We start from the raw sequence: 13,047 nt of genomic DNA, 5'->3' as shown, positions 1-13,047 counted from the left end.
TTTATGGATACATTTTAGCGTTATTTCATAGCTTAGGTTTATAATAATCATAATAGTTGGCTTATAATTTGGCAATTTACATGCGTACACGACGCAGAATCGCGGACGAACCGGACATCTCGCATGTCAAACTTGGTCAAGGCGAGGCTGTCGACCGTGGCGGAGCGCCAGACGTGACAACTGTAATGGATGCCATTTGTCATATTTTTTATTAAAAACAATGAGTTGAGCAATCCGCTTATACATTGTATTGAAGTCATAAAACGATCAACTAACTACATTACGTCGTCGGAAAACAAAGTTTAAATTGCACTAAAATTCCATATTAATTTATTTGAAGGGGTTTTCGCTGATATTAAGTATTCTTCATATATAATTTTTTTCTTTATATTTGTTTCGATTTGGAAACCAAATTGTCTTGTAATTAATTATATCAAATGATTTATTTTTTCTTTTAATTTAAATGCATAACACAACCAATAATAAAGTCACAATTTTTTAATAAGGAAATCAAAGTGCCTATTCAAATAATTTGGCTTCGGTCCAATCAAGATAATGTGTACGTCGCTATCTCAAGGGCAACAAAATTTATGACTGTTTAATGTTAATGTTTATATTAGCTTATAAAAAGTTTAAAGTGTAAATTCGTAGTAAGATGAATAAATTATAGCACTTAATAAATAAAATGAATACAATGTTCGTTAATGTTGTTAAATTTAAAAAGATAAAATGAATCTTCTGTCGATATAACTAACCTTTTAACAAGAAACGAAAGAAATAACAGTCATTAAAAATTACGCTATTCCTATTCTTAGTCATTTCAGGAGAGTGTCTGTGGCAGTTATTTTAATAGAATTGGAAACGCGCCAACGTCAATTTGCAGTAATCGTGTTCCAAGTGGCTGTATCAACTAAATGTTGATTGATGGTTTCCCTTCTTAGCAATCGTTCAGATTGACCTTTACTAGTGTAGTTTGGTGAAATGTTATGACTTAAAATTCCAAAATAGATTTGACTAAAATGTTTTTTTTTCTCAACTTGAGATCAAGAGACGTTTTAAAAGTTATTGTTTTCTGAAAATTATTTCTTTTTTCAACACAACCCTTCACTATAGATTTACTTGGAATGCTATCGTTTTTTTAATTACATATGGATGCCAATCGACTCTGCAGTAGTCATACCTATGCAACGAGACCAATTAAAGTTCGATCCGTACAACACCATTTAACATGCCAACGCCCCTCAACTCCCTCGCTGGCTTTAAATGAGTTTTGAGGTTAATTTACAGGTATTGTTTTACCCTGAAATTTATAACTCAGAACATATGTAGAATAGGTTATAAACAACTTGGAGTCGATACTTGAATTAGTTACTAATATAATAAATATTTTATTCAGGTTTTGATTTGATTCAGGTATTTGATGTTAGCGTCTATTATTTGTGTATCAAAATAATAATGATACCATTACCTTGATATATTATCTTTCCTTGACTTCATTAAAACACAGATTCAATTACCAAAAGTTAATTTACTTATCGATCAGTCTATATGACTACTACTATTATTAATTGGTTTTGTGACGAAGCGTTTCCAATCAGCTTACTTTACTCCCACGTATAACTATTAAAGTAACTTACTAGATTAGGGTGGCTGAACTTACGAAGTTAAGTAATAGATTGCCTTAAACTAAATAATATTAATTTATATGCTTAAGCACATCACAACTTCTCTTCTGTAAATTGTAATACTGTACAAAATAAGGATTTAAAGTAAAGAAACATAGAAAGCGAATTAATTTTATACGAATGTACCGAAGTGTTTTTACTTTGTTATAAAACTTGTATCATACTTTACATCGATACTTCAGACTTGTTTGCTGGTTTTTATAGCATTGTTGGTTTTTAAATAGCATTTTGTCATAATTTAGAACAAAAATAACTTGTGAACTTTCTTCATTGTTTATTTTATGTAAATATTTTGCTTGAAAACAAAAAGTTTAACAAGATTGAGCGATTTAAAGTAAAATAATTTGAAATATAATGAGTAGGTACTAAACTTTCATACAGGCAAAGTTTTATCTAGATTATCAGTTCCAAGATATTACAGTTTTGAAGGTGCTAAGTTTCTGCTAAAGTTTTGAACTCCAGAATTTAGTGCAAGTAACCGACTTCAAACTTTCCTCCACGAAGGCTTCCTCATTCTAGTATAATAGGTTTATTTGGAGTTCCAAGAGAGTTAAAGGAGGAATCCGTTAGCTTACGACAATATAACAAACATATTTGTAGAATCTACACAATACTATGTTAAAAGTAAGCTATATAAATGTTAATACTTTCATGTATTTTATATTTACTGAAAAAAAGTTTTATGAAAATCAGTTTACTCGCTTAAGTTCTAAAAAAATCTTTAGTTGAATCAGTTAAAGAAAGTTAAGCAGCTCTAAAGATGTCGAAATAATCGGATAGAACCGAGGGTGGTGAAACTTTGTCAATTTTAGCACCCGCTGCGAGCTCGAACCTTTAGAAGGCGCAAGAGATGGGAGCCGAAATAGGGAGTTCTGTGCGCCTCGCCTCCTCTTTGGTGTTCGTGAATACCGCTTAAAGTTCCCGTCGTAATTGCTGTCTGGCTGCGAATAAACTTTGTATTACATTACCCGAGTTAATTTATAGTGCCTTCTTATTCATTGCTTCAAGTTTTGTTTCAAAATGACTGAGTTTGTTATAACTTACAAGTTTTAGAAATCCTGTATGCGTCTATACTTAGTAGTAGTCATCTATCTATATTTATTATCTATATTTGTTTTATGAACAAATATAACTATCTTTTTTGGATTTTATGATAACGGTCAAAATAACATTTATAATACAAACAGTCATGAAGTCTATCTCATGGACGTTTCTAGTTATAATTTATTAATAAAAGTTCCAACAAACAATCTATCGTGTCTAAGATAAGTTAATTACTTACACAATAAGCGATTAGATATTGAAACGCAAACGCGATAACTTACGTTGTTTTGTATAATTTTGAATTGTACCAACAAAGAACAACTAACAATAAGTCACGACCGATTAAACGTGATCACAGGCGTTTGTTTTTGTCGGCTCGTGTTAGCGTTGACCTTGACTTGTCTACTAGATAGTTTCATGATATCGTTCCAAACGGCTTTGGAAATTTAATTTAAATAGTTATACAAAAGCACACTTCACATGTATTTAAAGATTTATTGTATATTGTATACATTTACGTTCCAGATATCAATTGCGAAGAAAAAAAAACTGGAATATTTAATATGAATCGAGATACTAAGACAATTTCCTAAATAAATTTATAGGACAATATAACGGTTAAATGGTACTTTATTAATGCAGTTGTTTGTAGCCAATTGTGTTCATTTACAGCTGTCATGAGTTCAAAACTATTGGCTTGATAATTGACTTCGAGTTTTGCGATTAATGAGATACATTAGACCAGATAGTTTGGAGTCAGTGTTGAACGGATAAGAAAAGGAATTTTATTGAAGCCTCTGTTTTATTGAAGTCTATGATTTAAATTTAAAAGTATTATTTGTAGTAAATATCCATAATTGTAGGTTAAAAATCAATACACAAAGAGAACAAATATTTAATCATAATTATTTACTGTGTTTTTGTTGTCATCTCATGTCTTCAGTCATATACATATATAATCGTAGTATTAATTCGTAAGACGTCTTGAGGTAACTAATATTAAACTGGTAAACTCTATAATATTCTAAAAATAAATGAGTTTTTCTTTTTAAATTAAGTTATAAACGTGACTGCGATTTCATTAATCATTATTGTGTAATCAATTGCAGAACCGTCATTAATGTATTACAGGCAAATAAATTAGATGATCCCCGCTTGAAGGTTATCTATGTTATTGCGAAGCTTGCGCCGCTCGCCTCCGATCCACGACAAGCGAAATCCATTTATTATTAGAGTCGTTTGATAACGATAAACCAACGAGGTCAAACGAGAGCGCGCAAAAAATAGAAACGCTGCGCCACCGCGCGTGACTAAAGAGTTGCGATGCAAGCAAGATGGCGTTTACAGCTATCTCCCTCTTACAAGTCACGATTAAATCTATCTATTTCCGTCTCTCAAGATTCGTTTTCCGTTATTTTTTTATTACCTACCTGCCTAAATTTTTTGCATATTTTTTACATCAAATTTCACAAATTGAGCGGACCACAACGAGTGCTCGTCGGTGACTTGTTTTTATTTTGATACCATTCAAATGACAAACGCTATTGAAGTCGGAATATAAAGAAGTAGATAAAATATTAATTAAGATATTAAAACTCAATATTAATTTGCCAAAGCACTTGTTCATTTTATATTATAAATATATCGTGTACATACGACATACATACTTATCTTATTAATTACATAGGACATCACTATATGTATGTAGTATATTTTGGTCTCTAACTTATTTGTTTTTGTTGTTTTGTTGGACAAATTCAGTGCATGTTTATTCTGTATGAATAATCATTATTAAACAATTTTCTTATGATTTGTAATCTTGTTGATTTAAAAAAAAACACTTGTTGGTCTAAGACAAAAAACATTTTTATATAATTCCACAAACCCGAGAAGATAATTTTGTGTTGAATGTAAACGAAAGCAGGTATGTGAACATAAAGAAAACAGGACTAAGTAAGACACAAAAAAATGTGGATTTATGGTAGAGCTGGCAACAGCGCTTTAACGTAATAATAATAACAAAGCAGTATAATACTGAGTCACGCATGGCGTGATGGGTCGCCGAGGAAACGATTGTCACGAAAAACATTTATGTGCCCGTAGAAACTAAATTTCACACGCGACAAATTCATAATTACTAATATTTGATCTATGTATCTTCTAAAATCTGCTTAAAAATATATTTATATATATTTGCGATATAAAAGCAACTTTCCTTTTGATTTAATAATCATATATTAACTTAAAAAGCTAACTTTTAACTATACTTTAAAACAAATAATGAAAAATAGGGGTACACTATGTTGGGTCTACTAATTTTCTAACTTTTAAAACTGTCGATTAATGTAAACATACTAGTTGGATGCGTATAGGATAGATATATTTTTATATAAAATAGGTAGTAAGAAATTTTAACCATTCATTATATCACCAATGAGCCACTAATGTTGCGAACTAAGATGTTATTTCCCTTGTGCCTTTAGTTACACTGGCTCACCCATTGAATAGGAACACAATAATACTAATTATGACTGTGTTCCGTGTGTGTTTTGTATTAGTGGGTGGTATGGGGTACCTACTCAGACGTGCGTGCACAAAGACCTAGCATCAAGTAAAACAATACGGTGTAAAATAAAAATGAAAGTATAATTATAGAGTAACACTAATTTATCTTTAGTTAAAAGGGTGTGCGCCAATCAATAGCATGCGAGTGAGAGGAATGTTGCACAAACAAAAAAAGCACGTGGCGCGCATGAATTGTTCCGCTCCGTTTAGCATTTGTACTCTGTTACCAGGCGGACGCGTGGACACGTAATGTTTTCCGAACGAACCCACTCCAAGATGGCCGCCAATGCCGCCATTCGCTTTCCCACGTCGCGCACCACCACTCCGCATGCTTCATTCTCGTTTCTTTCTATTGTGCATTGCAATTCGCATTTGCGTTTTTTGTTGAGTCCATTTGGTCGATCGCATCTTGCAGCATTTGTTACCGCTATCTTACTAACGTAAGGTTTTGCTACGAGTAATTCAATTATTTCCTTCAAATATGCCAACAACGTTAATAATAAACAGTATTTACCCTTATCGTTTTTATAACAAGTATGAAATGGCAATTTGCGATCATTAGGCAACATGTGTTAAGAAGTAAAGGCGTGAAAACGACACTTTCGATGTAGTGTTTACTGTTTTTCAGAGCAACTTGTTCGAAGAATAACGTTAAATTCAATTTATTACAAAACTTACCTATTTTTGTTTTCTAACTACCTCATATATAATTTAATATTTTATATGAGGTATCATTTGTGTAAACACATTAAGAACTCACATCAAACTATCCACAATTCACATTGTCCTTCAAGAAAATGACAATGATATCATAATAATTCTGAGAACATTACTTCTCATTACCTTTTTTATTCTATTGTAATATAAATCAATTCAGTAATTATAACTTGATTTTAACTTTTTTAATTTATAAATTTAATAAAATTTCTAGTAGGCTAAATATAATATTATACGAATATGTGGTAAGAGAAAATTAATTGAATCTTTGGTGTGGATGTGTGTCACGGCTAAATAACGTGTGTTGTGTTCAAGTACTTGCTCATACATATGTAAGAGGCGCTGGACGGCGCTGATAGTCACCCGCCATTGGCCCGCAAAACTCTCTGAATACTAAACGACCGCCTTTGCAAGTTCTGCATAGAAATTGTCTTTGAATTTGGTTTCCTGTACCGAATTGCCTACACAACAGCAGGAAACCGAAGAGACGTTGACTATTGTATATTTATGATCGTATACCTTACTTTCCAGTGCGTCATAACAAATAATTATGTATAACAAAAACCATTTGAAGGAAACAAACACTTCAACTGTTTTATAATTACTTGTTTTGACCTACTTGCCATTGATAAGTTTAATTTTATGTGCGTACAATTATTGTCATAAGATTTTGTTATCACTAGTTACACAAGATAGACGGAAAATCATAATACAAATTGAATTAACTTTTTTATCAACATTTTTCCTGATTATTTTTCTTAAGACAGACAAGCTTGTATAAGCATTTTAAGATGAAGTTTTGTTATGTATAAATACCGTACCTATATCACTTTGTAATTAATTATTTTTAACAGAACCATATTTTATATGTAAATCGAAAAAAGTATAGAGTTTATTATTCAAAATAAATGTATTACCAAAAGTTAACAAAATTATTAGCTATTAATGTATGTCGGTCTGATATAAAGATAAATACTACGGTCGGTTGGCCAAGGTCACCTTCATTGCCGATCAGTTACATCGCAAGTTAACAGCTTCCTATTCAATGTAAATTCAGCGAGACCTTGTTCACACCTAATAATCAACTTATTTGAATGCTTTGTCAAAGTTTATTCACTTATTTTAAGTTCCTATGTATCGACTTCAATTTCTTTAAATAACTACAAGGAACACGTGCTGTAAGCGCCGCCATTTTGCAGTATAAATAGCAAGATGGCGTCAAGCGGTTGGTTGGCGAAAGTACTCGGTAATTATAAGCGGCGCGACGGGAAGGCGTGTAGAAACGAAACTCGAGGATCTATGGCCGGCCGGTGCACGCAATGCTTACTTTGATTTATATCGCTCTCTGGTTTCCACTCGACCGATTGTTCTCCACTTTATGCGCTCGAGACTCGCAAATCTGTTATTGTTTCCGACGGCCATGGGAATAGAGCTTGCGTGGGTTAGCAACGACCTTTATTGGTCCTGTGATACATGTAGAGATTTTTTAATACACCATTCAAGTTCATGGGAAATTTTCTGTTATTTACGTACATATGTATATGTTCAGTGTTAAGTGCCAACATTATCATATATTGTTATTGAAACAGGCCCGTTATCTATGCAAAAAGCAACCAGTTACATAATTATTTAATATTTATCAACGCTATAATACTTTTTTTTTCTGAAGATTTGCAATTTTAATATGAAGTTGAGCACTTGACTCAGACTGAATTGAATGATAATATCCGATTGACGCAAATAATTTAAATTCAACTCACCTAGAATTATGTTCTTACGTTGTGAGGATTTCTTCCACCTTGATCTTATTACATTCCATAGTTACTAATGTCCTATCCGCATAGATAAAACTATATCATAGGAACTTTAAATTGCAAATAATTTTTAAATTATACAGTCGCGTATAATTTTAGGATTGACGAATAGCATTTCCCCAGACACTTTAAATATTGTTATTCAATTAGTTTCTCAATAAATAATAAGATAAAGACTGCTTATTATCTTTTATAGCATAGGTACCTATGCTATATAAGATATATAAGTCTTACAATAAGATGTTTTGTTAATAAAAACTATATTATTATGTATGCATGTTGAATATTTAAATGAAATATAATAACTTATATGATACGTTATTATTTGTAATTATTATAATAAATTAATTCTGTCCTATCTCGGATTTGTTCAATGTATGTTGAATAACAAGGGATCAGTAATTGGTGTCCAAGTGTAAGTATATAGATAGATACTTCGATAAAAATATTTATCTTTAATTAGCTACAAATTACTATGCCGGTTTACTATTTCATTTCTTTTGTCTCTGAGTCACTCTTTGAAATGTTAGTTATGTATTTTTTGATGTTGCTGTTCAACAGAACGCCCCAAGACAGAGAGAACGTATGCCAACTCGTTTGACCTCATTCCCGCGAATGCTAGCTCTGCGTAAACTCATATTGGGTTTATGAAAACATTGCTATTTTTAGTTCGTATCAAGCCGCACCAGACCTCTCTAAATTATTATTTCTCTGTTTTACAACAAGGAGGTTTGCCAAGTGCAATCTCGTTCTTCAATACCTACTCATCATCGCCGGTTTAATTGACGATAAACAGATCTGGATATATGAGAAATTAATGTATACATTTGTTTAGTAATTCACTGTTTTCGATATGGCCTTCTGTCATATTCATTCAGTTAATGTTTGTCTTGTTTTTGATTTATATAATTTTTTTAAATTTTTTAATAGAGAAATATAAATAATAATAATTATTATTTTATTTACTAACTATGGATAAAAGAGAACTCAAGTATGGAATATTATAAATCCAGCGTTGTTTGTTGCAGGTCGAAATATAAAGTAAAAATCTAGTAATTCATCGTTTCAATAAGGGTTAAAAATATATTACAATACCACAAAGGACTGTGGATAAGATTCATTTGTATCGAAATTGGATAGATATATTTTCTGTGGCTCTGTATTTACACTAATCAGCATTCAAAGGCACCGTACCTTACATTTTTTATAAATCCTTTTCAATTATGTGTTACTTCAACTTTAACGATTCTAACATTTTACACAATCAATAATAATAATAATAAATCTTCATATAATTTCAAACTCTTTCCTATTATAAACTTGAGAATAAAATGATTATTATTATTAAGTTTGCCCGAGTGAAATTAGTTCAGCATAACACCCAGGGGGTATATCGGGCAATGCACGCTGTGGGCTCCATTCTCACGTTCTAACCAGTTGTGCGAGTGGTCAGGCCACATACCGATCAAGAAAGGCTCCCGCGGTACCTTTAAGGGAAAAACAGCGTGTTTTTTTGGCCTCCCTCAAGTATGCTGGCTGTTTATTAGTCAGAACCACTAAATAATGGCATAGTATAACAACTATTTTAAAATGATTACCTGAATCAGCGATAGGAATTTACGCATGTTATATAATTTTAAAGTTTATAATATGTGTTCATTTAAAAATAAAACTGATTTATGTAACTTAATTAAATTGATATTATCAAAGCTTTTCTTTTTTAAATAATAGAAGCGTGTCGCACTAATATATTTTATTCACCTTTCCGCTGGCGAAGCCGCGACTGGTAGTGATAGTGACAAGTATTTAAAATATACATTATATTTAAATTTATTAATATATTTTTAACAGACACACAACCAATATTAGAAACTTGTTTTATTTTATTTCAACGAATACATTAATATACTTCCCATACAAGATTTCAAATAAAAAAAGGCAATCAAAACATAAATGTATAAAATTATTTGTAAAAATGATATGCGACATATTTCACATCGATTGGCAGGTGATTGTACTAAGCAGTCGGCACTCGGCAGTCGTTTCATATCATTAAGTGTCTTTTTCTATTGCATAACTTATAAACTGGTTAAAGGTAAAATGTCAAGTAAGTCATGCGAGCAATAAATAGCCAGCTGTTTTCTCGATTTACGCCTACACTTCAATTATGGATATCTGTTTTTTCGATGAATTAATTGCCTGTCTCTCAAGTCCAGTCCAAATTTGGTCACGGTTTATACGATGGAAAGGGAAATAAGGTTAATTGCGATAACGAACATGTCGAGTAGCGTACGACTCGACGGGTACGTTGGATATGATAGTAGGTATACCTGATAAAATTGATGACCGGTTTGCAGGAAATTTATTGTTTACTGTATATGTATCGTAAATTAATTATGGTAACTTGAAATAAGTTCTTTTACATAAAATCCTGCCTTCGCAGTATACCATTGTACCGAAATCAGTAATAAAAGTGATATTTCCATTAGATTTTTTATCTCAGGGAAAGATAGTATACGGAAAATATAGCGCGTATCAAAAGTCATTAGTTCCCTGATGCACATCGCTTTATGGGTTAATACCCTTACCGCCAGCTGCGAAATGGTTGACAATCGATGCGGGAGACAGAAATAGACATCATGCTAGTGTAGCCTTTCCGACCACCTTGCTTTAACGTAAAACCATAATCAAGATATAAGATCTAAATACGTAATATATGTTTCAGATTTTATTAAGATATTATTAAAATTTATATCGCAAACGTGGAAAATAAAAGCAGTGAGAATCACATCAAAATATCTATGTACCTATGTATATGAGCAGTAACGCCCGAGATAAAATGAACAAATAACATAAGTAAATAAAGAGAGGTTGTTTATTTTCATACCTTTTACTTGCCGAAACAGGTTACTGTAACTGGTCCGCGCCCGTCATTCTTGGCAACTTTATAAATATTCCGTGAATAAATATTGAACTTCTGCTTTGACGAAAGGTTTCAGTAACGTCTGTTTATTTTGAGAACGATTTTTTTCATCTATTTTCAACGTTTCATCCAATATCTGTGTTTTGTTTCAGGTTTATCGCCGGAACGTGAATCCGTTGAGATTAATAAAAAAGGTAAACTTTATATTATTACACTTTGCATCTATATTACACATTCTAGAATAGAATAAATAATTCAATGGGCATATATTAAGAATGTTGCACGTTCAAACGATTTTAATACCAAATTCCCGGCGTACCACTGTCGTCACCGTAACGCAACGTTTCATGTTTTTTTAATGTCACGTTGTATCTAAGGGTGCGCCCACTCCTGTGATATTCAGGATAATGAATATATATTTACGTATATTACTCACTTAGTACGTTTTTAATTTATAACCACGAAATATGTTTTAGCCACCTAGAAGTACTACGAACATAAGATATAAAAATCATGTTTCTATAGATTATGTCTTGCAAAGGGAGTTGGAGTTTAGTTGAATTTATGATGCAATTTTATTATAATTAAAATATAAATTAAACAAACGAATCTGCATCATATTTCGTAATATCTTGTACAATTTTAGTTAAAAGTTTGTTGTTATATAAAACTTACAAAGTTTCTGATTTAGAAATAACAATAAAATTGTGCACGCCGACTCTTACCAGAGAGTCTTAAACGTGTTTATATTTAAAAATCGAGATCAGCGTCCCTAATTTTACATTCAAATCAGTATCTTTGTTTGTCCAAGCGACATCTGCGTATGTATGGACCACTTATACTTCACACTGGACTGGTTTAAAAAATCAGAGGTCATAGCGGACGACAAATACATTTGTTATTATTATTTCCAAATCTAAATTTCAATTAGGCGTCCGAGTAACGGGGTCACATCTTTTTCGATAAGCGTTTTTACATAAATCTTTATTCGTTTTATTTTCTTATTCATTTCGTACTTTCGTTAAATCTGTTTTTTAAAACGTACGGTACCGAATATTATATTTCGTTTATTTATCTTAATGTTTGTTATTGAACGTTTTAATTTTATTTTGGCCTTTTTTAGCTTCGATATTAACTACTTGATACAATTATTCTTAAATGAAAGTAGACCTGATGAATGTTTTACAGTGACATATTTTAATTTCCCGGGTATATTCGCTATAAATTATGAAACTAATTTTATTTCCGTTGAACATTGTAACATAAAATATTCAATAGCTCATGTCTGTCGTCGTGTCATTTGCCATTCATTCCGCGAATCGATATGACTAGTGCCTATTGATCCACGCTAAAAATAACATTGAGAAAAAGGCCAACTTAACCGAAGCGATAACAGGCTTTGGTTGGGATGCGTCATCACGAATCTCATGTTCGTATATATGTAGATGTATAACTAAATGAATATTCATCGCACGAAACGCCCCGAAACCATTTTATGGCGAGTAGAACCGGTCTTTCGATTTTTTGTTCGTGTTATTTAAGTTGACTTGGGATCGTGCGTCGAAGCAATTACGCTTGTTATGGCCGCAACTTTACGATAGAATGTATTTATGTTTATGAACACCTGCTTATTTATGCGTGAGCGCAGACTGGACGGATATGATTAATCTAAAACAAGTATTTATTACTACGGGCACGTTCGTTCGATATGACAGGATAGTTTTATCGATGCAGCATGGAAGTGGAGATGGAAATACGACACGGCGACTTTAATTTATACTGTGAAATGGTGAAGAGCGATAACAACCGTCAATCGGATGGCGCAACAATGGACTGCCCGAAGTGATTACTAATTAGTCGCTATACGGAATTAAGTTTAAAAACTTCCGTGTACTAATTAAGTCACATAGGTGAAAATTATTTCGCAGTAAACAAATATAATGAACACGAAATTCATATCGAGTAATGTATCATCCAAGTAGGATAGAGTTGAAGAAGCAATGTGCATTCACGAATAAACCGATGAAACTTTCTATCGCAACATTGACATTGATGTATGTTCATTTATGACACGCTCAATTGTCAGTCAGCACAAAAGAATTCGTGAACAATACTCACTGCAATATGACTGAAGTCAACTAAACTAGTCGGAGCAGTATTATTTCGTAGCTTATCTCGAGCTCAAGAAAGTCGCGGTGAAAGTCCGCTGCCGTTGCTAATTCGCTCGACCAATAAATACTTTCCGTGACATAACACTCAACTAAACCGGTTTTCGTTCGCATTATACAATCTTTTTTAT

General features: G+C 32.2%; 1 protein-coding gene across 2 annotated transcripts in view; it reads left to right on the top strand.

The window, feature by feature from the left end:
• LOC113402597 (lysine-specific demethylase 3A-like) overlaps window positions 1–13,047 on the top strand; it is a 131,887-nt gene that overhangs the window by 83,205 nt on the left and 35,635 nt on the right. For both annotated transcript variants that reach the window (XM_026642893.2, XM_026642894.2), the window contains one exon: window positions 10,901–10,942. In XM_026642893.2, the coding sequence (XP_026498678.2) occupies window positions 10,901–10,942 (42 nt within the window). The remainder of the gene's footprint in view (window positions 1–10,900; window positions 10,943–13,047) is intronic.

The sequence above is a fragment of the Vanessa tameamea genome, chromosome 11, assembly GCF_037043105.1.
Source record: "Vanessa tameamea isolate UH-Manoa-2023 chromosome 11, ilVanTame1 primary haplotype, whole genome shotgun sequence".
In the NCBI taxonomy this organism is placed as follows: domain Eukaryota; kingdom Metazoa; phylum Arthropoda; class Insecta; order Lepidoptera; family Nymphalidae; genus Vanessa; species Vanessa tameamea.
Note: the sequence above shows the minus strand (reverse complement) of the source record. Positions and strands in the feature narration are given on the sequence as shown.